The sequence below is a fragment of the Ornithorhynchus anatinus genome, chromosome 14 (assembly GCF_004115215.2).
Source record: "Ornithorhynchus anatinus isolate Pmale09 chromosome 14, mOrnAna1.pri.v4, whole genome shotgun sequence".
NCBI classification, from domain to species: Eukaryota; Metazoa; Chordata; class Mammalia; order Monotremata; family Ornithorhynchidae; genus Ornithorhynchus; species Ornithorhynchus anatinus.
The window spans coordinates 14,472,356-14,499,947 of record NC_041741.1 but is presented as its reverse complement, the minus strand read 5'-3'; the positions used below and the strand labels follow the sequence as shown (position 1 = coordinate 14,499,947).

The 27,592-nt window shown below is 41.6% G+C and overlaps 1 protein-coding gene across 4 annotated transcripts in view; it reads right to left on the bottom strand.

Moving 5' to 3' along the window:
- Window positions 1–27,592, bottom strand: part of TTC6 (tetratricopeptide repeat domain 6) — an 85,036-nt gene that overhangs the window by 45,227 nt on the left and 12,217 nt on the right. For all 4 annotated transcript variants that reach the window (XM_029079530.2, XM_029079528.2, XM_029079531.2 and 1 more), the window contains exons 3-10: window positions 18,971–19,060; window positions 17,836–18,033; window positions 14,832–14,977; window positions 10,910–11,128; window positions 7,709–7,865; window positions 4,266–4,370; window positions 2,925–3,026; window positions 400–480 (exon numbers count right to left, since the gene is read on the bottom strand). In XM_029079530.2, coding sequence (XP_028935363.1) covers window positions 400–480; window positions 2,925–3,026; window positions 4,266–4,370; window positions 7,709–7,865; window positions 10,910–11,128; window positions 14,832–14,977; window positions 17,836–18,033; window positions 18,971–19,060 — 1,098 coding nt within the window. The remainder of the gene's footprint in view (window positions 1–399; window positions 481–2,924; window positions 3,027–4,265; window positions 4,371–7,708; window positions 7,866–10,909; window positions 11,129–14,831; window positions 14,978–17,835; window positions 18,034–18,970; window positions 19,061–27,592) is intronic.

Below are 27,592 nucleotides of genomic sequence, written 5' to 3'. Positions count from 1 at the left end.
AAATGCCTAGTAGTTCTTTAAGAATCAATCATATTTATTGAGCACTTACTATGTGCAGAACACTGTACTAAGTCCTTGGGAGAGTACAGTATAACAGAATTGGTAAACATGCTGCCTGCTCACAACAAGTTTACAGTCTAGACGTGCTGCTTCTAAGGATAATAAAGAGCAAACATCAAAGGGAATTGGGAAGGACCGTGGGGAAGTCTAAGAATTCCAACAAAGTGAAAGGACAAGTTCAAGGAGGCAAATAGTTAGTAGTGCTTTAACACAACGTTTCACCTGGTGGCATGAGAAAACCATTAATAATGCGGGTAGCCGAAGAAATCACCTCAGCCAAATCTAAAAGATTTCTTATTGTTAGTAGGCAGTAGAGGAATTGAGAACAACTCATAATACCTCAGTTGTTTTCTCTGGTAATTCTAGAGATTCCATCATCACATCTGAGAAGGATTTGTGTCTTCTGGGTTTCAGCAATGGCTGCAAACACAAGAAAACAAGGAAAGCGGGATGAACTATAATCCAGGATTTTTGCCTACTCGTGAATAATTACGAAGATGTGGTCAGTGCTGTGAGATCCGATGGAAAGGAAGTATTTGCCTTTGTTTTCAGAGGATAACATTGGTGGTCTAAAAGAAGCTCTAACATGCCAGAGTGAAAGCGTGAAATTTAGGATTTTATTTCAGAATAAAGGAAAGTTAAATGGATTTAAGTCATTCCACCTTTCATCTTTAACCTTGGTGCCTTTAGGGCAAACATGGCCCTCTCTGGGAGCTGTGTAACAAGGATGCCCTGGTAGCAGCAGCCAATGATGGCAAGAGGTTTTGCTACTCAGTATTATTACTATTATTATTGTATTTGTTAAAATCTTAACACCCTTTATCTAGTTTCTGTTGTCAACAGGCCATCCTAAGGGGAGGATGTTTACTCTGTCACTCTCTGTGCCTTTTTCTCTCTCCCTGTCTGTTTTGCTTTCTATCTCCATCTTTCTCCTCTCCCCCTTTCTCTATTTCACTCCTTTTTCCAGTTTAGGGCAATAATCTTTTCCCTCTGTCCCCAGTGAAAGCTAAGCCACTGAAAGTCACCCATCCCACCCCTGTTAGAGCTGCATAAATATGGGTGTTTTAGGATTAACACACATTCACAAAACCACCGCATCCCCAGCAGCCCCTCTCTCCTCAGTCAGTCTGAGCCTGGCTGGTTGGATGGTCATTCGTCTGATTTTCAGCTGATCTCTCCAGGCGCCTTTGGATCTGGTACTTTTATTTTAAGCACCCAGAACCCCTTTGCCTCAGTTCCTGCTGCCGAGTGCCATGATTCAGCAAAGGCATCCATGCTCAGAAGATTCTGGGAGGGAAACGCAGCAGTACTAGAGCTAGTGGGGTGGTCAGGAGCCCTAGCAGAGAAATGCACTAGGATTGAGGCCCCGTAGTAAAAATATTCCGTTCGATGTTATTAAAATATGCTGGTCATCCAGCATAATGTATGTAATGTGAATCTGGGTGTCCTGGATCCACGGGTCCTGTCACTGGCCACACTACTGGCCAGCTTTCAGTCTGGGAACAAACTCGTTTCACTTTGGGTCCAGCCTGGCCAAGCCAAGACAGGGAACCAGAATTTTGCTAGCACGTGGTCAATCTCCTACAACTACCACAGTTATCCCGGGATAACCCTGTTTGACCCCTCGGCAACCCCTGGGGCACCACAACGGTGCATGTCAAGAGAAAACTCCCTGAATGGTCTCCAGGAACAAAGAGAAAGCTTAGGAAGTCACCGAGACAGCTGCTGGTTGTCAGCAACCTCTTTATATGAATCCAACCTATATCTAAGCCGAGTCCATCAGTCATTCGTATTTACTGAGAGCTTACTCTATGCACAGTACTGTACTAAGTGCTTGGGAGAGTGCAGTATAAACAGACACATTCCCTGCCCACAATGAGCTTAACGAGTATATTGTAATGACCCATTGAACAGAATCCTTCTCCGAGCAGCTATATCGGCCAGCCAGGGAGAGAGACCCTGACCCAATCTTGGTGGAGCCTAAGAAATCTTGTCAGCAGAAGCTTAGAGAAGACATTGGGGGTAGAAGATGTATCAAGATGAACTGGAGGGGAGGATGGGGGCGGTGGGCGGGAAGGGCAGGGCTCTTGGCCTCTGCCCATGGAGCCATCTGGGGAGCATGGCTCTTCCAAGGTAAATTCGGACAGGCATTAAAATCCTGTTCAGCTCAGGCTCTGCGGATTGGTGACTTCTCCGGGGCAGAGATGGGGGCTTGTCTGTTGGGTTGGGTCTCCTGACCAACCCAACCTGGAAGTCTGAAGCTTGGCCCTGAAATCCTGGTCCAGAAGGAGCCAGATGCAGGAGGGTTTGGCCAGCGGAGGAAAGATCAGTTTTGGGTTCTCAGCAAACGGCACTTCAGACAAGAGGGTGGGAATATGTCAAGGAACTGAAAAGGGGAAGAAAACTGGCTGATTGCAGGGAAAGATAAAAACGCCTGCCAAAAGTATGACTCGAGGTAGCTGCCTGATGAACACAGCAAGACCACTGGGAACAAACTTGGACTTTTTTGGTCTTACACTCTCATTTGTGTGCCATTCATGACGGGAATTTTGCAGGGCTAGACATGTTCTTCTGTCCTTGTATATAAATGACTGGAGTCCTTTTCTAAATATATCATTCTCACTGGATCTACACTGAAGAGCATGTAGTCAGTTTAGTTTCCCGGAGCAGGGAAGACAATAGTCTCTTACCCCCAAATCTCTTTTTGCCTCAGGAAAACTGCCTAAAAAATCATGCAAATCTTGATCACATTTAGGAGTAGGCAACTTTTTCCATTAAGGCACTTTTAAAATAGCACACACTGAACCCATCTACAAATGAATACAAGCCCGTTCATGAATTTTTGAAACAATTTCCATACATACCTGTTCAATAATTTTGGTTTTTTCCTGCTCCATGAGAAAAATGTCATCAATTGTCAATTCTGAGAGAAGCCTCCCAAGCATGATTCTATCTCTGTAGCAACTCTGTAAGAATAGATAAAACATTTCAGTTATTTTCTTAGTAACAAAGCAAGAGGATTACCAGAGCTAATATCTGGATACATGATTTCTTATTTTCTGATTACTAAAGTTGTTATTTAAAGAGAAATCAATTTATTGAAGCACACTTCAAGGAACTTATAACTTAATGGAGAAAGACAAGCAGACATCAAGTGAACAAATTGCAATAGTTAAGAAAATAGATAAAAATAATAAATACCAAAGGGTAAACAGGAATAATTAATGTATTCATCATTTACTTATATTAATGTCTCTCGCCCTCTAGACTGTAAGCTCACTGTGGTAGGGGAACATCTACCAACTCTAATAATGTAGTATCCCAAGTGCTCAGTACAGTGCTCTGTACAAAATAAGTACTCAGTGTATATAACTGGTCAATCAAGAGTCCTGGGCCACCTGAAGAATGAAATGACTGAATCCTGGAATGCCTTCCAGAGAAAATGGCCTCTAGAAGGGTTTTAAAGCTAAGCAGGAAGCTCACTCCAGGCAGGGAACTGTCTCAAGCAATTAATTAGGGGCAGGAGAACTGACAGCAGTGGCAATTAGGATTTATTGAGACAAGTGGATAGAGCATGGGCCTGGTAGTCAGAAGGATCTGGGTTCTAGTCCCAGTTCCACCCCTCCATTTAATCGTATTTCATTCAATCACATTTATTAAGCACTTACTGCATGCAGATCACTGTATTAAGCACTTAACCACTTGTCTGCTGTTTGACCTTGGGTATGTCACTCCACTTCTCTGTACCTCAGTCACCTCACCTGTAAAATGGGGATTAAGACTGGGAGCTCCTCATGGGATAGGGACTGTGTCCAACCTGATCAGCTTGTATCTACCCCAGTGCTTAGTACAGTACCTAGCACATAATAAGCACTGTAAAGCAAAAAATGAAAAAAGAGCACAAGCTGAGGTGTATTGGGAGAATAGATCAACTTCGTATGTGAGAGGGAAGAATCCAGATCCCTCCTTCAAAGAGGTGAGAATGTCAATGTTGCTTATATATGGAAACTGGTACATATCTGAAAAATCCTGTTATTTTCAGGATGGTATCCACACAATTACTCGTCATGATGGAAAGCTACTTTTCTCAACAGGTTCTCCATATAAAATGTCAAGTTCCAATATCCCATAAGACAGTGTTCCCTTAGGAGATTGAACAAACTGGAATGTGGATGGTAGGATTCCTTTATCGGAGTGAACATTACCTCATATTCTGGAAATAATGTTTCCTTCATAAGAGCTATTGGAGCCGAGAATTTTGGAGGAGCTGGAGTCCAGAAATGTTTAATTGCTCCTGGATACATGGAAATCTGGGAAACCAAAGAAATAAAGTTAGTGATTAGAACAAATGCTACTGGGAAAAAAAAAAGAATTTCCATAGCAATTTTTTCTTTAAACTCCAAGAAAGAACAAGAAAGTCTAATGGGACAGACTCTCCAATGCTACTTTTAAGAGATTTCAAGAGGCAGAGTGGCCTAGAAAAAAGAGCAAAGAGCTAGAATTCAGGAGACCTGGGTTCCAATCCTGACTCTGCCACTTGTCTGCTATATAACCTTGCTCAAGTCACTAAACTTCTTTGTGCCTTGGTTTTGTCATCTGTAAAAATGGGGATACAATACTAGTTCTCCCTCACCAAGCCCCATACAATAGAACCTAGATACATCCTATAGAATATTTTGCAGACCACACAATTTATCTGAGGCTACAAAGAATATAATCATCATGAAAAAGGATGAATGCATTCTACCAGTAATTTCCACCTTACAGTTGCCATGCTTTGAAAGTTCTGAAGAGAAAATACAGTGCACCCCAAGGAATCTATCTTTCTTAGTCAGAGCTAATGGCCTTAGCCATCTCCACATGAATAATAGTGGCACCAGTCTGGAACAGGAAACAGAAACACTTCCCTTCCTAGGCTGACTGGAAGCTCGCTGTGTGCAGGGAACTTGTCTACCAACTCGAGAAACAGCGCGGATTAGTGGATAGAGCACGATCTGGGAGTCAGAAGGACCTGGGTTCTAATCTAGGCTCAGCCTCTTGTCTGCTGTGTGACCTTGGGGAAGTCACTTCACTTTTCTGGGCCTCTGTAACCTCATCTGTAAAATGGGAATGAGACTGGGACTCTCATGTGGGAAATGGACTATGACCAACCTGATTAGTTTGTATCTACCACTGGGCTTAGTACAGTACCTAGCACACAGTAAGCGCTTTTAGACCATTTAAAAAGAAACAAAACTCTCATATTGTACTCTCCCAACTGCTTAGTACAATGCGCTGCACATAGTAAGTGGTCAATAAAATATGATTGATTCCTCTTCCTACCTCCCTCTCCCTCTACCCTCAGTCCCAATTCACTTCCACGCTGAAAGTGAAAACCCATCACCCTGCCTTGCAGCTCCTGTGATGTTCAAAATTTGGACATGTGAATGTATACTACATTCAGGAAAATGAAGATACACAGGACTCTCTAACTTTCTGACACTTGATTTGGACAGCAGCACTTCCAGAGAGGAAACTTTGGCTAAAAAAAAAAAATTGGTTTTACCCACCTCTGTTTCTCACATTCTGTCTTTTCCCCATCCCCAGAAAACTAATTCCTAAAATCAGCAGAATGGGGCAAAGCTGCTCTAAAATGAGTAAAGACTTAATAAATACTATTACTACTACTAAAAGCGATTGATAACAGTGACATCTGCTGGTGCCAGGGACTGCCTGGCACCAGTACACAAGGTGGCTCCCAGTATACAAGGGAGAGTTTCCCATCAGAGCATCAATTTAGAAGTCTCCAAAGATGTAAATCTTTAATCCCTTTCCAAACAGGCTACAGAATACTGGCCAGCCTCATCATTACCACCTCCACCCACTCCAACATGTGTGCATCACACCCTTCCTGAAGTTCCACAGTTTTTCATGCCCCCAAATTTCACCCTTTCTCCCTTCTTGAACCCCTATTTCACAATGCCCGCTCACACCAGCATTCAACACCTTAAGACCACTCCTCTTGCTCCCCCACTTATTTTTTATGGTTTTTGTTAAGTGCTTACAAGGTGCCAGGCACTATACTAAGAGTTGGGGTAGATACAAGATAATCAGTTTGGACACAGTCCCATGTCCCACATACAACTCACAGTCTTAATCCCCATTTTACAGATGAGATAACTGAGGCACAGAGAAATCAAGTGGTCACACAGGTCCCCTGTCATACAGGCCCAAGGTCACACAGCAGACAAGTGGTAGAACCAGGATTAGAATTCAGTTTAATTTCCAAGATCCCCCGGAGTCTCCCTGCAATTCTCTTCATTCCAGCATCCCACTCCTCTTCTCCCTGCAGAAGGGGGGCGGGGTGTAGGGAAAATCCAGAGATCGTCTCCCTTTACTACCAGTTCTCCCCTTGACCAGGGGTTGCTCATTTGACTGTTGCCCCAGAGGCTGAGGCTTGCCAGGCTCAGAAGTGGGCATGGCATGGCTGAGTGGCAAGAGCACGGGTTTGGGAGTCAGAAGTCATGGGTTTGAATCCCAGATCTGCCACTTGTCAATTGTGTGACTGTGGGCAAGTCACTTAACTTCTCAGTTAACTTAACTTAACCTCAGTTACTACATCTGTAAAATGGGGATTAAGACTGTGAGCCTCACGTGGGACAATGTGATTACCCTATATCTACCCCAGTGCTTAGAACATTGCTGTGCACATAGTAAGTGCTTAACAAATACCAACATTATTACAACACATTCTAGCCAGAGGCAAAACAACAGAAGTTACAAAACTACATTCATGATAGAGGGAGGCTTGGAGGACCGGGGAGGAGGGAATAAAGGAAGAGGGATGGAGCCCAGTGTATCTACGGGAATGTGGATGGCACGGAGGGGCTACCTCCAAGGCAAATTTACTAAATTTGAATTACGGCCGAAGTGATTTCCACTCAAGTGGATCTCATGGGAAATACATTGCCCCTAAATAAACACGAGATTATGGGATTCACTTCCCGAGATGGGATCTAATGAAGTCACTTCCGTTCGAACAAGCAATGCAGGAAAATTACATGGGTCTTGCTTGCAGGTCCCCAGTATCGCCAGAGGAGAGTCTGCTGGCTATCTTGGTTCCAGTGACTCCCAGAGTTCGTAGCTAAGAGTTCTTTCCTGTTTGAGTGAACTGAAGTTCACTCAAATGAACTCACTCAAATTTGAGTACTGGAGTTAGAGGCCTAAGAGTTCTGACAAAGACTCCAGTCAGGTCAGGTGGTTTCAGAATGTTCCTTTCAAGCAGAAGAAGCAGGGTAGTCTAATGGGAAAGCACACTGGCCTGGGAGTCCGAGGAGCTGGGTTCTAATCCTGGCTCCACCTCTTGTCTGCTGTGTGACCTTGAGGGCTTGGGAGAGTACAACAACAAACACATTCCCTGCCCACAATGAGCCTTCACTCTAGAAATGGGGAGACAAATTCAGTGTCTATTCCCCCTCCTACTTAGATTGTGAGGTCCATGTGGGACCTGATTATTTTGTATCTTCCCTAGTGGTTAATGCAGTGCTTGACACATGGAAGTGCTTAACAAATACCACAATTATCATCATCATCATCATCATCATTAATGTGGGCATAAGCAGTAGTGAAAACAATCTGAATACATGATTATCCAAACTCCCCTCCTTACTTCTTCTCCGCAAAGTTGCAAGTCTGGCTGTTCCAACCGGCGCTTCTCCACATCATGTTCTCCTTCATTTTTCCATTCGACTACATATTTTGACACCTGAGGAAGAAAATCTTTCCCATCATCCTTAACTCTTAAAACTGGCACTCCATGTAACACCCTGCAACCAAAGGAAAATGAAAAAACACACACTCACACAACTTGATTTGTGTTGCCATCAAGTAAATTAGAAATTTTACTATATTTTATGTCCAAACCAAGTGGGGCATTTTTTTTAAAAAAAAGTTAATCTTCAGGTGCCAGACTCATTTAAACTAGAAAAATCCCATGCTACAAATGAAATGCATATTAAAAAGGATTTTTCCCCCCGTGGAATTATTGATGCTCCCCACAATGTGAAGAAGATGGTGTGTTTTAGGTAATTCTAAAAATCACAGGGCTGTGAGGAACTTTGAGATATCATCTAGTCTATACCTTTAGCTAAGACTTCACTCAATTGAGAAATATAGCTCTCTTCCCTTTTCTTAATTCTCTGCAGGATTTTAGTTATGGGTTTTATAATATTAAATTCAGTTTGTTTTTAGGTTGATTTGTTTCCTTGAGTATTTGATTTTCTCTATGCTTTCCAGCTCTGTACATTGTTAGCAGGCAAATAGTGACATCTGTTGGTAGTTCACTGTTTTGTTTTTTAAATGAACAAGTCTATTTGAGTTCATATATTGTTCCATATTTTCTTTTAATATATAATAATGTTGGTATTTGTTAAGCACTTACTATATGCAGAGCACTGTTCTAAGCGCTGGGGTAGACACAGGGGAATCAGGTTGTCCCACGTGGGGCTCACAGTCTTTATCCCCATTTTACAGATGAGGTAACTGAGGCATAGAGAAGTTAAGTGACTTGCCCACAGTCACACAGCTGACTAGTGGCAGAGCTAGGATTCGAACTCAAGACCTCTGACTCCAAAGCCCATGCTCTTTCCACTGAGCCACGCTTCTTCTCTCTAAGTTTACTTTGTAACTTCTGAATACAATATTTTCCTTTAAGAGCAGCAAAGTCAAAAAAGTTAAAACAGACAATATTCATCTTTGAACAAATCTTCATCACTTTAGCATCTTTTTTCTTCCAACTTTCTGGTAAAAAAAAATGTTATTTGACAGTATAGAAATATTGTTGGAAAGCCTAAATTGAACTTTGGGGAAGCTGACCCATTTCAACCTCAATTGTTCCACCTCAGATGTTCAAGTTTGCATCTCAAATGATCTGAAACATCCAGGCAGGCAATTTAAGCTCATTATGGGCAGAGAATGTATCTGCTAATTCTGCTATATTGTAATAATGATGGTATTTGTTAAGTGGTGGTACTATGTGGTTGGAACTGTAGGTTCTTTTTTGATTTTTCAGTCACACTTTCACCCATAGATAAACTTCACCATGTGAAGTGGGATCGTCTTGAAACGCAAAGGACAAATAAAGTCCACTAACAAGAGGGAAAGTGAAGGTGGCTCTATAGCTCAAGTTGCTGAACTGTACTTTTTAAGTGCTTTGCACACAGTAAGCGCTCCATAAATACGATTGAATGAATAAATGAATGGAGGGTGAGCTCATTATTCTCTGAAACCAGGGGTCTTGAGTTTGCATCTCTCCTGATCCGTAACATTTTCCCACAGAACTTATATACATATTCATAATTTATTTACACTAATGTCTTTCTCCCTCTCTAGACCATAAGCTTGTTGAGGGCAGGGAACTTCTCTACCAACTCTGCTACATTGTTCTCTTCCAAGTGCTTAGTACAGTGCTCTGCACACAGTAAGCACTCTATAAACATGACTGATTGATTGATTGGAAAGGACCACAAAAGGCACACCACATTCTGACATGGCCTGCTATATCATCATCGAGGCATTCTAGGATCTTAAACTTTTAAGAATGCCAAATACTTTTATTACTTGCTGGAATCCAGTGCTTTTAATAAGTTCTATGAATACCATGTAGAAATCCTGCTATTGATCATTGTACTGTGCCTGGATTTGTCATGCAATGAACACTGCCATGCAATGTGCTAGCTCTGAGCTGAAGCCACACTAAGGATGTGTTGAATGATATTTTTGAGTAGCCAACATGGAGGTGTGGCATGAATGGGAACTGGCATGAAGCAGGGTAACGGCCTGAAAACCAGACTTGAGAACTCGAAGCACAAGTATATGAAGTAAGGCAGAAAGACAAAGAGGATCAAAATAGTGGACTGTCGAGAGAATGTTTGGGTTTTGGTTAAAAAGAACTAGAGTCTCAGAAACACAGGGAGGAAACTTGGAATAAACATGCTGTTTATATCCCTCTCCAGGTATACATCAAGAATTGGTTCTAGACCAAGGAATCTCAAACTATAATAAACAATCATATTTATTGTTTTTTGAGTGCAGCACACTATACTAAGGGCTTGGGAGAGTACAATATAATAGAGACATGTTCCTGCCCATAACGAATTTACAATCTAGAGGGGCTGATATTAAATACATAAATTATAGGTATGTACATAAGTGTTGTGGGGCTGAGGGAGGGGTGAAGAAGGTGAGCAAATCCAAGTGCAAGGGAGATGAAAATGGGAGGGAGAAAAGAGGCAATCAGGGCCTAGTTAGGAAATAAACATTAAATGAAGCACTGATTAGAGTTGTACGATTTTGGCCATGACAGTTAAACTCTGTTTTCAGGTTCTCATCTTTCATTAGACAAGCTTTGAGAGACTACATATAAGTACTCCTATTGGACCTGATTTTAAGATACATTTGAGTAGTGCTTTTTTCTCCCCTCAAAGAAAAAAGAAAAATATGGGCAGTGATTAACTTTGCCAAAATCCCCTTATGAGCTGTGGAAGTCGAGATGATTATTCTCACCTTGGTCATCATCAGTATTTCCCGAGTACCTCCTATGAGAAGAGCAATCCAATAGATGGTTAGGGACTGTATAAGAGAAATAAAATAAATGACACTTCCCCTCAAAAGCTTGCAATCTAATAGGAGAGGCAGGAGGCATAAATTAGCAAATATGCCACAGTTTAAAGAACTTGAGACTAGAGACTGAAGCGCCAGAGCAAGTAGGGAAAGCTACAGTTTCACTTTAATCTCTCCCCGAAACTAGATCAAAATATACAGGGAAAGTTTCAAGAACTATAAATCAAAATAAGTATAGGAAATTTCATACCTTGCTTTTTCCTCTTCAAGGTTCAGGTGGCTTTCTTTTGAGAAACAGACCATTTCCTCTTCGAGGTCTGACTTGTCTAAATGCAAAATCTGATCGTGGCCTCTTCTGTCTACAGTATGGTATACTCTTGAAGCTAGTTGTAAATCAGAAGGCAGTACACAGCGAGGCGCAGCAGTACACAGGTTATGAAGAGTTTGAAAGGTTGGCTGTTGGGGAATTCTGGGGAAGAAAGGAAAGAAGATCACAACATTTTGACATGTAGTGATCTGAAAATTAAAACAAGTATTCTGTGTTAACCTGGACCTGCTTCTTACCAAATAATTTCTAAATCTAGAAAATAATTAGGAGATCAAAGATTAAATGGTTAGCAAGGCCTGGGGGGGCAAATCAATCCAAATCAAATTGAAGAATGGATCAAAGTATCTGATAAATTTAGAATAGTCAAGGTAACAACTTCTTTGCCTAAATCAACCAATAATCTTTATCATATGCCTACTAAACCTTCTCAGGGTCGCACCTGGAGAGTTTCCAGTTCTCTACCAGTCTCGACTATGGGAGGGAGAGTCAAGCAGAGGCATTTCCATTCCTAGCTTGGGCAGTGGCTACCAAGTGGAAGGCATCTGCTGCAAGTCAAAACTCACCTGTGCTGGACAGCAGTGGCATGGGAGAGAGTCGAGGGTGGAGACGCAAGTTTACTGCGCAGAAGGAGGCAGTGGTAAATCACTTCCATATTTTTACCATGAAAACTCTACAGAAACACTACCAAAACGATTGCAGATGGAGGTGGGGAGTTCTGGGAGAGATGTGTCCTTGGCATCGCTATGGGTCAGAGATGACTCGATGGCATAAGACAAGACTATGTACTAAGCACTTGGAAGAATTTACCCACATTAGCTATTTGGACTGTCCCAGCTTCAGCTGAAAAAAGTAACTTCCATTTCTCTTTTGCTGTATGGAACTAATATAAGGACTCACTGAAGGTTGCTGTTCAAAATTTAAAAGTGGAAAAATGATTAATTCTGAAACTCTGAAAATGATGGAACTCCAGTTGACAGTCTACACAGAATCAGAGAGTAAATTCACAGAGTGAATCAGAGAGTAAATCAAGCATTTACATTTAAAATCATGCATTTACAATTCTGTATAAGATAAACAGTCTCCTTGGATGGGGTCATCACCTGATTGCCTCAGTGCTTAGAATAGTGCTTGGCACATAGTAAGCGCTTAAAAATACCACAATTATTATTATTTTGTGGATGCTTGTGTGTTTGAGTGGCTGGAGTGATTGTCTCCCTAATCCCAGATGAAAAGCAGCCAATCTACTAGTAATTGGAAAGAAATCAGGATTTTATTTCCCTGGGCTTCCACCTCATTCCTCTCCGAAAGGGGAATAGAAAAAAATAATAGTTCTGAATATCAGTAAAACCTGCACATATTTTGGGTGAGTTTCAAAGAGAGTGTGCTTTTCTTTAAAAAAATAAGATCCCAAAAATACTCTGTGTGTGGCCGTGCTATTTAATGTTATTAATAACGTTTCTAAGAAAAAAATGCAATTTCTGCACCATTAATAATCTGACAGCAACTATTTATTGAAGGTAAAATGCTCGTTGTCTGCCATCATTGTTTGTTTTAATATATAATCTCACTAACTAAATGGACTCAAAGCAATGCAGATAAGCATTGGCATGTGCAGGGTCACTTAGATGCCAATTTGACTGTTTCATAAACTCTGGCATTCTTTCCCAGAAGCCTGTTCTCTCAGCTACTTAATTGTGAGTAATCTCCATTTACAAACTTTGGGGCTGCCATAAAAAGGCTCTCCTTGGTGCCCAGCAAACCTTACAGGGCCCTAAGCCATAACAAAAGCTAATAATTAAAGCTTCTTTAAACCTCCATAAAGTGGGAAGTGAAGAAGTAACTAAAGCAATCCCGGATAAACCTGGTCATAAAGATGCTTTTGAGGGATCGGAGACAAAATTACAGCTCTTTATTTGCCACAAAGAGGAAAACAGAAGGCTAACCAGATTTTAAAACCACCTTCTTTCTGCATTTCTCCTGCAATATTGCCCCAAAGCATTGATAGCTTTTTTTAAATTCTACCAGGGTAATCAGCAAGTGGACTAAAATTCAGGCAAAAACTACTGAACCGGGAGTTATAAAAGTGCTACTATGCAGAGAAGCAGCGTGGCTCAGTGGAAAGAGTCCAGGCTTGGGAGCCAGAGGTCAAGGGTTCAAATCCCGGCTCTGCCACCTGTCAGCTGTGTGACTGTGGGCAAGTCACTTTACTTCTCTGTGCCTCAGTTCCCTCATCTGTAAAACGGGGATGAAGACTTTGAGCCTCATTGTGGGACAACCTGATTACCCTGTACCTACCCCAGCGCTTAGAACAGTGCTCTGCATATAGTAAGTGTTTAACAAATACCAACATTATTATTATTATAAACTCTTTTCTATACACTGGTTGCATGTTTCTTACATGAGAACACAATGTTCCCAACACAGTCATAGTGAGTTGCATAGAGAACTGAAAAAGAGAATCGCATCTCTGCAAATGATTTACCGTAATAAAAATAATAATTTTGGTATCTGTTTAGCACTGTCCTAAGCACTTGGGTAGATACAAGATAATCAGGTCCCACATGGGGCTCACAATCTAAGTACGAGGGAGAACTGGTATTGAACTCCCATTCCGCAGATGAGGGGACTGAGGCACAGAGAAGTGAGGCGACTTACCCAAGGTCACAAAGCAGAAAAGTGGCAGAGCCAGGATTAGTACCCAGGTGCTAATGTTCTTTCAAGCTCTGTCCACTAAGCCAAGCTGCTTCTCACCATGCCAGGCATCCTTCCATGCCATGATGAGGTTCCAGTCACATGGCTCCAACTGTGATTTTGAGAGCTGTACTCCCTGGATTCTAAAATACAGTTTGCTTCCGACATACTGCCCCAGAGGGCATGCCCACCTACCTCACTCAATGGCTTTATACCCCCTCGCTCCCAAATGAGAAGCAGCGTGGTCTAGTGGATAGAGCATAGGCTTGGGAGTCAGAAGGACCTGGGTCTGCCACTTGTCTGCTGTGTCACCTTGGGAAAGTCACTTTACTTATCTGGGCCTCAGTTACCTGATCTGTAAAATGGGGATTCAGACCGAGAGGCCCAGGTTGGACTGTTTCCAACCTGATTAGCTTGTAAATACCCCAGAGCTTAGAAGAGTGGCTGGCACATAGTAAGCGCTTAAAAAATACAATTAAAAAAAGAGAAGCAGCATGCTCAAAAACAGGGGGCAGACTGCTTCAGGGGACACCTCTCCCCTAAGCATCCAGTTCATATCCACTGCTCACTCAGACAAGGGAAGGACTCCCATATGTGTGCCTCCCTCTCTAGGCTGCAAACTACCTGTGGGCAGGGGACATGTCCACTAACTCTTATATTGTACCCTCCCAAGTGCTAATTGGCATCTAATTGACCTAACTGGCACCTCCCTCATCATTCTTCCCCCAACCTCACAAAAACAGCACACAATAGTTTCTGCTCTAAAATGGTTTGTCTCTCTAAAAGAAAAATTCACCATGCTGTTACATAAGATAAGCAGCGTGGCTCAGTGGAAAGAGCAAGGGCTTGGGATTCAGAGGTCATGGGTTCGAATCCCGGCTCTGCCACTTGTCAGCTGTGTGACTGTGGGAAAGTCACTTCACTTCTCTGTGCCTCAGTTACCTCATCTGTAAAATGGGGATGAAGACTGTAAGCCTCAAGTGGGACATTCTGATTACCCTGTATCTACCCCAGTGCTTAGAATAGTGCCCTGCATATAGTAAGAGCTTAAAAAATACCAACATTATTATTATTATTAACGAGAGCACTGGGGGAAAAAAATCACCATATAGTGTAATTGGCTCCATAGAAACTATAATTGCAAGAGAATTACCTTGGAGTTGGCTTTGGAGGCCACTGGTAGAAGGAAGGCACAGGCTCAATTTTAAATCTTTTTCTTGGAAATTTCTTTGGAACAGCAACTGGCTTTGACTTTACAGATGCTACTCCTTTCACTTGCAGGAATTCTGATGACTTGGTCTAAAATGAAACAAAATAAGAACAGATGAACACTCCAGTGGAAGGATTAGACAAAAAGTGGCTCAATCAAGAAGGTTACTATGATCTTGGGGAGGAGATTTGGCAGGGAAGGGTTTACTCAAAGACAGAGCAAAGCACCGAACTGATATCAGGAATCAGCAAACTGAAGGTGTACAAGGCAGTTAGAATGTCTGACTGTGGCTGAGAGACCGGGACCTTCTTCTGACAACACATTCCATTTATAAGGCAGCTCCTCCCATATTAAGTGCTAAAACCCAGTGATAAACAGTGAGGTTTTAGAATATTGTCAAATTGCCCATAATGCTTGGCCCGTCTTCATTAAGTCTTGTCTGGATGGGATATGTGCAAAGAATGGAGAATAGTGTGATACCTAAACGTTGAAAACGAGGAGATACATAGAGAGATATACACACGGACACATAAATATCAGTCAATTCGATTGTATTTATTGAGTGCTTACTGAGCACTTACTGTGTGAGGAGCCCTGCACTTAGAGAAAAAGAAGAGCATTAGTTCTACTAAAATGTGCAGATTGCATTATTGTAGAACCCCATGCTAAGGAAAACTAGCATGTTGACCTGGTGACCCTAAATCATAACCAATAATTTATATATTTTTCTATAGTTTCATAAGATGCCCAGTGCAGTCTATAAAAAAAAATTGGAGAAGTGTGGTAAATTTCTTCTGGGCTGCTGCATGCTGAAATTTATAGAGTATTGGGGTGTCAGGATCTCAGATCTTATGATTTAAAATGCATATTTTGAACAGTATTCAAAGAATGGTGCACCCTTAAAATGCATATAATTTCTATAGATTTCTGTGCCTGGAGGTATGCTTTCTTCTGTATTACTTTTTAACTAGATTTTCTGCCTTTGTGTTTGTGTGGTCCTTCCTGGTATATGTCTGCCAGAGGGTGTGAGTGGATGTTCTTTCACACTGCTTCCATGTGTTTATCTACCCCACCACATAGAACAGTGCTAGACACATAGTAAACACTTAACAATTATCATCATCGTCATTATCATTATTATTATTATTAGGAAGTGGCTGTGCACATTTATAGCAGCAGTGTAGCTTCCATGCTGCAACACGGGGTCTAGTATGTCCTAGGTAAGAGAACCTGAGGAGCGCTATGGCAATATGTGAATCTAGCCTACAGGCAGGACCCTAGAATGGGCTGGGCTCCCCTAGGAAGCAGACCTTTCCTTCCGTGGGAAGCCTCTGACCAAATAGAAACTACCTTTAAAAGGGGAGTCCTCTGCATTCTTCCGGAAGGGGAACGCAGTTAAGTGCCCACCATGTTTGATTTGAAACTGTGGGCTATATATCTGTTTTAATCACGTTTCTATTGCACTACAGGGTGTCTGCCAAACAGTCCCCCAGGGAAGTAAGGTGTCCATATTTTTTGGAAGCAAAAATGACCCAAAAAGCAGTGTCTCCAAAGGGATGGGACCAAAAGGAAAAGCACAGAAAGAGAGGGTCAGAGAGGAAACAAAAGCAGGCATATAGAAACACGCCAGAGCAACAAAGTGCCAGCCATTCACCAATATCCTGGGCACCAAGTCAGCTACTTGCCACCAAGAGATTGCTCTGGCAGCAGCCAGAGTAAAATAGTCCTACCACCAGGTAAAGAGAAGCCACAATGGATACAGGGCAACCTTTCTGGTTGACACCAGCTTCTCCTTGCAGCTATGTTGCTCCATGAAGGTGTTGTTGATCGCTGGCCACTGCAAGGCAGAACTAAACAACTGGGGTGTGTGTTAAGTGCTTAATTTTTTGCTAAGCACCACACTAAGGGCTGGGGTAGATACAAGATGATCAGAAGCAGTATGGCCCAGCAGAAAGCGCACAGGCCTGGGAGTCAGAGGACCTGGGGTCCTAACCCAGCTCTGCCAACTGCTTGCTGGATGACTTTGGGCAAGTCACTTAACTTAAAGTGCCTCAGTTCTCCTGTTCTCCCTCCTACTTTGACTGTGAGCCCCATGCAGGACAGGGACTGTGTCCAACCTTATCAACTTGTATCTACCCCAGCACTTAGAACAATTGCTGACAGAGTAAGGAGGATAATGCTCCAAGTGATTCCAGGAGGCAGAATACATACAAAGCTCTATCTATGTAACCTTTACTAACCATGAAGAATATAATAATAAAAGACAGGAATAATAAGAAAAATCAGAGGAAATAATAGTAGTACTTATTGGCAAAAGGCAATACACAATCCTTTAGACTGTAAACTCCTTGGGAGCAGGGAAAGTGTCTACTAATTCTGCTTTATTGCCAAGCACTTATTACAGTGGTCTGCATATAATAGGAATTTTATGACTTCTCCCGAATGTTGGACATTGTTTATCCCACCCAATTAGAGATGCAACCAGTTCAGCTGAGATCATTTTGGATCAGGTTCTGTGGGGCTAAAAACATTTATATATTTTATTTTACATTGAAAGAAGATCTGGATCAACAGTAATACAATTGGTATGTAGCCAGAGATGTTACAAAACTTAACGGGTTAGGATCAAGCTCAGTTCTTCACTAAGATCTTTTGCTGATGGAATGATGGCCCAGTGAAGAGAAACTCAGATTGAAATAAAAAGACTCCTGCACAGATAAGCATTAGAAATAATCTTCATCAATATTTATGAGTAGCAACTATGTTTAGAGCACTGTACTAGGCTCTTGGAGCATGCAAAAAATGTAAAAAAGACATAGGCACTGACCGAGAAAAGAGTATGAGCTGGAGCATTTATGTAGCAGGTGAAGAGAGCCAAGGGAACAAATGAAAAAGCTGCAAAGAAACCTTTGTCATTTTGACCGATTGTCAGTCAGAACCTCTTTACCTCTGAAGGCAATCTGGTTATTTGGGATCTATCTTGGCTTGGAATATTCTCCCCAGGTTTTGACAGATCTAAAGTTTGAGGTTTTGAAAATTCTTGGAGCTTGGGTTCCTGTGCTTCTCCAGAGCATTCTAAAAAATCTTCTTGGACGACCTCTACAATACCTTGTGTTTGATCAAAGGCTTCTTTAGGCACATCTATCTGCAAGAAAACAAAGTTAAAATTAATATTCTTTTTAAGCAGTGCCCTGACCTTCTGGAATTGTAAACAGTACTTTTCCCACCAAACTTAATAATCACAATAATAATTGTGGCACTTATTAAGTGCTTACTATGTACCAAGTACTGGGGTAGATACAGAAAATCAGGTTGGATACGGTCCCTGTCCCACATGGGGCTCTCAGTCTAAGGATAAGGGGAAACAGCTATTGAATCCCCATTTTGTACATGAGGAAAGTGGGGCCAGAAAAGTTAAGTGACTTGCTCAAGATCACACAGCAGGGAGGTAGTGAAGCCCAAATTAGAACCCAGGTCCTTTGACTTCCAGGCCCATGTTCTTGTCACTAGCTTGTACTAGGCCAGTAAAAATCAAGGCTTTGGGCCAATTTTTCTCCTCACTTGTGGGCAGTGAGACTTAAGAGTTGATCAGTATTTGGGCTGCAGGCCTGGGAAAAAGCCATACTAGGGGACAGGAACTGTGTCCAACTTAATTATCTTGTATGTACCCCAGTGCTTAGGATAGTGCTTGGTAAAGAGGGAAGGTGGCTCAGTGGAAAGAGCACCGGCTTTGGGGTCAGAGGTCATGGGTTTGAATCCCGGCTCTGCCACTTGTCAGCTGTGTGACTGTGTGCAAGTCACTTAACTTCTCTGTGCCTCAGTTACCTCATCTGTAAAATGGGGATTAAGACTGTGAGCCCCACGTGGGACAACCTGATTCCCCTGTGTCTACCCCAGCACTTAGAACAGTGCTCTGCACATAGTAAGTGCTTAACAAATATCAACATTATTATTATTATTATTATTATTATTATTAAAGAAGAGAAAGAGGAGAAAATTCAGTGCTGTACCTTAGATGTAAGACCATCCATGAACAGCCCTGACTCAAAGAATAACACATGTTTTTGGAGATCAGAATTTACCTGTTGCAGTTCCTCTACATCTGTTGGGGTTTCTTGTTTAACTTGATATTCAGGCAATTGACATGGGAGGTTTCTAATAGAATAGGCCTCCTTAGAAAAACAAAGAAAATAAAATCAGTGTAAAAATATCTGTAAAAATTGTTTTGAAAAATCGCATTGACTAAACCAAAATCTGTTAAGTATAATAAATGGAACTCAATCATATTCATCGAGTACTTACTGTGTGCACTGATGAGATCAGCAGGCTCCAAAACAGGCTTACTGACACAAAGCCAAACAGTAAAAGCAACTATTGCGATTTGGACATTACTATCAAGCTGAGAAAGAAGTTTCGTAGAGCCAAAAAAGAAAAATTGGATAATGGCTAAGCACAGTGCCAAGATAGATGGTTTCATTACCCAAACTAAAAATGAAAAGTAGAATTTGCATTTTCCACATGACCTGTAGAATGATTCCCTTGTTGTATTTATCCCCCTCTATCTAGACTGTAAACTCACTGTGGGCAGGGAATGTTTGTGCCATCTCTATTGTGTGCCATCCCAAGCATTTAAGTACAGTGTTCCGCACACAATAAGCACTTAATTCCCATTGATGATGATGATGATGATGGTGCAGAGCACTGTGCTAGAGAAACAGTATGGTGCAGTGGATAGAGCATAGGTCTGGAAGTCAGAGATCATGGGTTCTAATTCCGGCTCTGCCATTTGTGTGCTGTGTGACCTTGGGCAAGTCACTTTACTTCTCTTGGCCTCAGTTGCCTCATCTGTAAAATGAGAATTGAGACTGTGAGCCCCACATGGGACAGGGACTGTGTCCAACATGATCTGCTTATATACACCCCAGCACTTAGGACAGTGTCTGGAACATAGTAAGTACTTAAATACCATAATAATAATAATAATAATACTGAGTGGTTGGTAGATACATTCCCTGCTTACAAGTGTGCTTGGCTAAACACCACCTTTGGGTCTCTTGCCTTGAAAGCCGGAAAACTAGAGGTATTGATCACACTTTCCAATATTCTTTCTTGGTGACTATTGGTAAGTAGTTTTTGTAATAACTGTAGATTTCCATATTTTTGTGGAGTACTTAATACAGACCACTATGAACTTTTTGAGATTTTACACTGTTCTTGAAAAATAAGACTGTCATTGGAATCCTTTAATGTGGTGTTTCAAAATTAAAATATAAAATTCGAAGTACAGTCATTTAAAATCTTAAATATTTCAGATACAAAATATAGAAGGATTTCTCCAGTCTCCCCTTCCTTACAATGTAGATTCTGAAGACTCTATTTTTAATAGGAAACATCAGTTTTGATCCTTCTTATTAGGATCTCCTTCTCCTTACATCTTGAAACCTGGATTCTGCAAGCTTTCTTGAATGCAGTGCACTTTCAAGGCAACGTCTCATTTCTCCTATAGTTTTTGCGAGACAGTTTTTCTACTATGGAAATAGGCACAGAAAGGCACGATTTCACAGACCAAGGGAAGTGGAGAATTAAGAAAAGGTTTCTAGAATATGCATGTAATATTAAAACATAATTTTCCTAAATAGCAGTGGGGTTTTTCATCTGAACACTGTGCAGTTCTGGGTTTACCTCCTTAACTTTCTCGCTTTTGACGACCCTCTTCATTGAAACTACTATTTAGAGACACAAGAGGGCAGACTTTTACCTCTGATTTGCAGGAAACCATGCTTTAAAGACATCTTTAACTGCATTTTAACCCTTGAAAAAACTTAATTATTCAGCATTTATAAAATTTTTAGGTATTTCCATAATTGCTAGGCATAGATGGTAGGGAGACAAATACAAATTTAGTTTTAAATGTCTGGTTAGGTATAGATGGAAGAGGGAAAACCTAACAGCAGAATTCCATCAGCAATTGTGAGTCTCCTGAGGGACAGACTGTGCCTATTTCCCACCCATGCTTTCTCTCCCAACGCTTAGTACAGAGCTCTGGACACAGTTATCACTTAATATGTTAACTATTAATTCATTCACTGAGAAGCAGCATGGCCTAGTGGCAAGAGCATGGGCTGGGGAGCCAGAGGTTGTGGGTTCTAATTCTGCACTTGTCAGCTGTGTGACCTTGGACAAGTCACTTAACTTCTCTGGGCTTCAATTACCTCATCTGGAAAATGGGGATTAAGACTGAGCCCCATGTGGGACAACCTGATTACCTTGTATCTCCCCCAGCACTTAGAACAGTGCTTGGCCCATAGTAAGCACTTAAATACCATCATTATTATCATTATTCATTTAATTGTATTAAGTGCTTACTGTGTGCAGAGCATTGTACTTAGCATTTGGGAGAGTACCATATAACAATAAACAGACACATTCCCTGACCACAGTGAGCTAGTGGACACATTAAGCCAAGTTTGAAAACCAATGCTTCCTAGGCACCCTACAGAATTCACAGAAGACAAGATATCAATCCTCATATTACGTCTAACGGGCTTTACATTGCTAACTTTCAGAACAGGAATATCATATCACCTCCAGGAAGCCTTCCCTAACTACCTCATTTCCCCAGGCTATGCTCCCTCTCCTCCATGGCCTCTGGATGCTTAAGTCCATACTCCATAAGTATGTTGATATTTACTCCACCACCTCCACAGCAAGTATCAATGGTATTTACTGAGCGCTCACTATGTGCAGGGCACTCTACTAAGCACCTGTGAGAGTACAATACAAACCGATTTAGCAAGAACCTTCCCTGCCCACAGTGAACTTACAGTCTAGAGGACTTATGTATATAATCACAGACTGTCTTGATTCCCTTTCTTGAAATATACTGCTTGGTTGTCTCCTTCACTAGGCTGTAAGCTCCTTGAGGGTAGGTGCCCTACCTATCAATTCTACTCTCTTCTCCTAAGCACTCAGTAGAGTGTTCTGCACACAGAAAGTGCTTAATACCCCTGGTTGATTGATTATTGATATGATCTGGAGCTTTGGGCTATGCCAAATGCTTTTTGGTCCAACCTTTCAGAAGATTTTTTGATTTCCGCGTTGCTTTCAGGTAGGTCCCAAGACGTCCCAAAAGCTAGCAATGCAGGAAGTCAGTGTTGCAACACTATCTAGCCCCAATTGGTCATACCAGATTCTGATTCTCTCATAACCCCATCAGGAAAGATTCAGGGTGCGTGGCCTCTCTACCTTAACGTACACTGAAGTTCAAGTTTCTGAGAAAGATATGTTTTACAGAGCTTCAGCCCTAAATACTTGTCCCTGCAGGTTACCTTCTTGAGAAACTGCCCTAATTTGAATTGGCTTTCAACAACTTCCTGCAGGCAAACACCTGAAGGCGCTCCCCTGTAGAATCCTGCTTGCAGGCACAAGAATGATTAGGTTCATCACAGCCCGTGTGTATGCACACACACTCACTTTTCACTCAGTTCAGTCCTGTTGATCATTTTGTATTGTCCTAAAATACAGTGGAACAGCCAGTGAGATTGGAATGGAATCAAAGTCAGTTGCAGCAGGAGTGGAATGACTACCACATAACTATCCAGAGAATAATTTCATCTTGGCCCAATTTTCCTGTTGTAGGACACACTTCTGAAATTGAGGGTTGGGAGACATGAGCTGAGACAACCGCACAGATAAAGATACCCTATCTGCCGCCTACAGAAAGAGGCATACTCCTCCCCACCCCAGTACATAGACATACCACAACTTGCAGAATTTTACCATGTAAACACACTCTATTACTTCCTGAGCTACACATACAAACACATACACAGAGCTGTCCATTTCTGAAGATGACACTGACAGCGAGACACTATTTATACAACTAGATACATGACAGACATGCTTGGCCAACACTCTGCCCTTCTGCCTTATTAACAAATTAAGATACTTCATCGCTTTGCTGAAGCATTTATCCCAAACAGCATCTGCCTGTGTTTTTTGAGACTGCATTCTAACCTCCAAGTTTCCAAAAGTCTCTGCTCAGAGGGAACAACTCCATTCCAATCGGCTCACCAACAAGCTGGCTGCTCAGGCAGCAGTGGAAAAGGGCAATCAGAGATATCTTCCACAGTCTGGATCCCAAATAAATATCTCACTATGCCTGCTGCTGGTGATTATCATCAGGGGAAAAGAAGAAGGTGTGGATGAGGCAGCACAAACCATCACCTCTTCTAAAAACTCAACTCAGGTGTTGCTTCAAACACAACTCTAAAAATTCTAAAGGTCTAAAAACACAACTCCACTTTCTCCTCTCCATTATCTTTCTTCCTAGCTGTTCTTCAGGAGGAAATCACAAATCCACTCCAGACCTTTCTCTTTAAAAAAAAACAAACTATTTGTCACATAACATACAGTTCCGGATATCCTATTCTTCTGGCTATACACTCATCTCTCAGAGAATTCTTCTGCTCAAATGACTTCAGCTAAGTCTACTTCACTATTCCCAGTCTCTCACCTGCCTCAATTTCAGATTTCCCCGGGCCTCCAGGAAATCACATAGATGTCCCACTGGCACATGAAACTTAACATGCCTAAATCAAACTCCTCATCTTCCCCCCAAACACACTCTTCCTCCAATTTCCCCCTCTCTGGCAGCAACCCCACCCTCTCCCTTCTCCCAAAAACCTACAATTTTGTCATATTTTTACTCCTCACTGTTGTTTAGCTCTCACTTTCAGTCTTACAAGAAATCTTGCCATTTCACCCTGCATAATATTTTCTGGATGTGCTGCCATCCTCTCTCCAGATGATGCTTTTCTCTCCCATGATCACCATTAGCCAGGAGGGCTGCACCTCATTACGACAGGCAGCCATCTTAGAGTTCTGCCATTTCGAAAGGGCAGTTGCACAACTGAAACCTGCTTTAAACCGGTGTTTTCTCTTTATGCCACACAGAATTGTCCATGAAACAGTGGAGACTCTCAGCTCATTGTGGGCAGGGAACCTGTCTACCAATTCTGTTATACTGTACTCTCCCAAATACTTAGTATAGTGCTCTGCACAGAGTAAGCACTCAATACACTTGATTGATTACTTGATTGGAAACCACTGAAAAATATTTCCTCACTCTTGTCAACTAGATCAACAGAAAATTCGTACGTGCCATTATAACACCTGATTAAATATCACTACAGGAGGAAGTTCTATTTTCCTTAGGATTCTATTCTAATATCTAATTACCCATAAAATAACTTTTGCCTTATATCCTCAATCTCTCAACACATTTCTTTTCATTCTGCCTTCAGTGGAGATGAACAGCTGGTTACCATTAACCTTGAAAACCAACCCCCTTCAATCTTCTCTAGGTTAAAAAAATTAAAATCTTACCAATCCTAAATTTGGAGCTAGAAAAAAAATGTTGAGAGGAAGATGCAGAAGAACCTCATTTTACCAATATGCAAATCAAATGGGTTTTTAAAGTTAAATCATTGCAAGACTGCCAGTCAGCTAACATTCTTACAAACAAGGTTCAAAAAGCACATCTTCAAAGTCATCTTCAAAGCCTTTCAGTACCCTGATACCCCTCTGAATACAAGTTTGTCCAAATGAAGGTAATATTTTACAGAATTACTAATATTCAAAAGAGTACTGCAAGTTAGCCCAGTAGTTTTATTGGTGAGCAACGATGTACTTCTCCAACAAAATTTAGATATACTACTAAAGGAGGAGAAATTGAAAATATTGCAACACTTTCTCTGGAAAGACACAGACTGAGAGGGGACAAAGAATTGAAGTTTTTGAAGCCAGGAAAGAGGTGGCAGGGATAGCCCAAATCATTGTTCCCCAAATCCCACAGCAACAGGATGAAGGGCACCAATGAAGCTAGAAGGTTACAAGTTCAAGAAAAATGAAAACAAACACTTTTCTACCAAGCAGGGGGTTAGCACATGAAATCTATTCACACATTAAGCTGTGCAGGCCAAAAATGCCAGCAGGTTCAAGAAGAGTTTGGACAAATGAATGGATGATGGACCCATGGGGAAGCAGCATGGTTTAGTGGAAAGAGATGGGCCTCTAGTCTGTAGCTCACTGTGGGCAGGGAGAGTGTCTACCAATTCTGCTATAGTGTACTCTCCCAAGCACTTCATACAGTGCTCTGCACACTGTACGCACTCAGTAGATACCATTGGTGGATTGATTGCCTGGGAGTCAGAAGACCTAGTTTATAATCCTGGCTCCACCACTTGTCTGCTATGTGACCTTGGACAATTCACTTAAATACTCTGAGCCTGTGACTTTGGACAATTCACTTAAATACTCTGAGCCTCAGTTTCCTCATCTGTAAAATGGTAATTAAATGCTACTCCTTCTTTACTTAGACTGTGAGCCCCATGTGAAACAGGACCTATGTCCAACCCAAGTATCTTTTATCTACCCCAGTGTTTAGTACAGTATTTGGCACAAAATAAGTGCTTTACAAGTACCATTGGGAAAAAATACTCTAGGGAAAGTTTAGTATTTAAAGGGGAAAGACTAGGGGTTAGATAGCACATCTCCAACATTAGGCTTGATGTCCTAGGGAAAGTTTAGTATTTAAAGGGGAAAGACTAGGGGTTAGATAGCACATCTCCAACATTAGGCTTGATGTCCAAAAGGACAACCATCTCACAGTCCCTTTTAGTCTCAGGTCTTCTGGTAGCTTCAATTATTTATTTTCAGTGATGCCAATATTTAGCTTCTTTCTCACAGAATGCAAGTTAACCAGTCTTGATAAACCGGCTGTATGAAAGTTATAATTAAAGAGGCGAACGTGTGCAGAGATCTCTTGGGTTTAAAGATAGCCCTAGTGTCAGCATAAAGACCTGTCAGACATCAAAACAATAAATATTATTTATTAAATGCTTAATGTGTGCAGAGCACCATACAAAATGTTTTAGGGGAGCACAGGGTAACAGAGTTGGTAAATATGCACCCTGACCACAAGGAGTTTACAATCTAGGGATACGCCACTTTTGAGGAAACTTAAAACTCCCCCTGTTTCTGGTAGTGATGGCTTGCAGCCTGGCATCTTTTCAACTTCTTCCCTCACCTGGGGCTCAAGTGTAATAATATTTTCATTATTATTATTGCCATCGTTAGTATTAACCTTGGAGTAAATGTTTGTAAATTTTACTCCACGTTTACAAACTGCAAAGAACTGTACTGCACTCTGGACAAAGGCAAGAAAATGAAATTAAGGACCCAGACCCTGTCCACCGAGGGCTCAAAATCTAACTTGGAGAGAGCAGGCACACCCAACAGAAGAATATCATGGGAGCACAATGAGAACAAGTTAAAATAAAAGAAAAATATTGACATTGACAACTCTGTCAGCTCCCTGTACTTCGAGGGCTGCTCTCCAATACCGGTGTAGAGTCGTCACTTATCATCTACTGAAACCAAGAAGCCAACTTTACATGTTCAATGTGGGCTAGCTCAAAATAGGTACTGGGGAAGTGAGGGGCTCAAGGAAGCCAAGTGCTTCCCATCACCCTCAATCTGAGACTACTGATGAGTCAGACTTGCAGGGAAGGAGCCAGAAGCTCGAGGACAGAAATGTATGACTCTTTAAATTATATACTATAAATTATTTATATATTCATATTAATATCTGTCTCCCCCTCTAGACTGTAAGCTCATTATGGGTAGGGAATGTGTCTGCTAATTCTGCTGTATTGTACTCTCCCAAGTGTTTAGTATATTGCTCTGCACATAGTAAGTGCTCAATAAACATGATTGTCTGATTGAAGAGCATATGTGGTTCTTTCAAGTTGAAGTAGAGGGTTAGTAGAAGGCCATTAAAGGGTCAGGAGCGAGTTTGCTAGATCATACCAACTATAACAAAGGACATGGATTCTAATGCCGGCTTCGCCACTTGTCTTCTGGGTGACCTTGGGCCAGTCACTTCACTTCTCTGTGCTTCAGTTATGTCAACTATAAAATGGGGATTAATTGGTATTTATTGGGACTGACACATAGTAGGCACTTAAACACCATTTAAAAAAGAGGACTGCGTCCAACCTAATTAACTTGTATCTACCCCGGCTCTTAAAACAATGTTGACACATAGTAAGCACTTAAATACCATTCAAAAAAATTGACCTAAGTCCATATCCAGCATACTCTGCCAAGTCTGGACTTGGATCCCAAGTGTCTGAGAGCCACCATCATGTTGTCCTGGTGTGGAGGGTCAGGAAGAACTCGGCGGTCAGCCGCTGAGGGAATATGTCTGTTTATTATATTGTACTCTCCCAAGTGCTTAGTACAGTGCTCTGCACACAGTAAGCACTCAATAAATGATTGACTGACTGACCTCTTGCTGCCTTTCCTCAGAGCGCACCCTCCATTTGAAGGAGGGAAACTGCCGAGCAAATGCGAACAGGGCTTCCATAGGCGTTCTAGGCTGTAACTTAACCTTTTGGGTCCGCGGTGGATTGACTATTACAAGCTGTTAACTGTAGAAACCTCTGTCTGGGAGCCAAGAAAAAGACAGTTGAGTGTGTGATCCAGTCGGAAACTTAAACTGAGAGATGATGAAAGCTGGACTGTGTTTTGAAAGAGCACAGCCTGAGACATTTTTGTGGCAGCCTTGATATCATGCCATTAGCTTACCACGGTGGAGCAAAAGGTGAAGGGAAAAAAAAAACGGATTCCTCAGAGTTTAT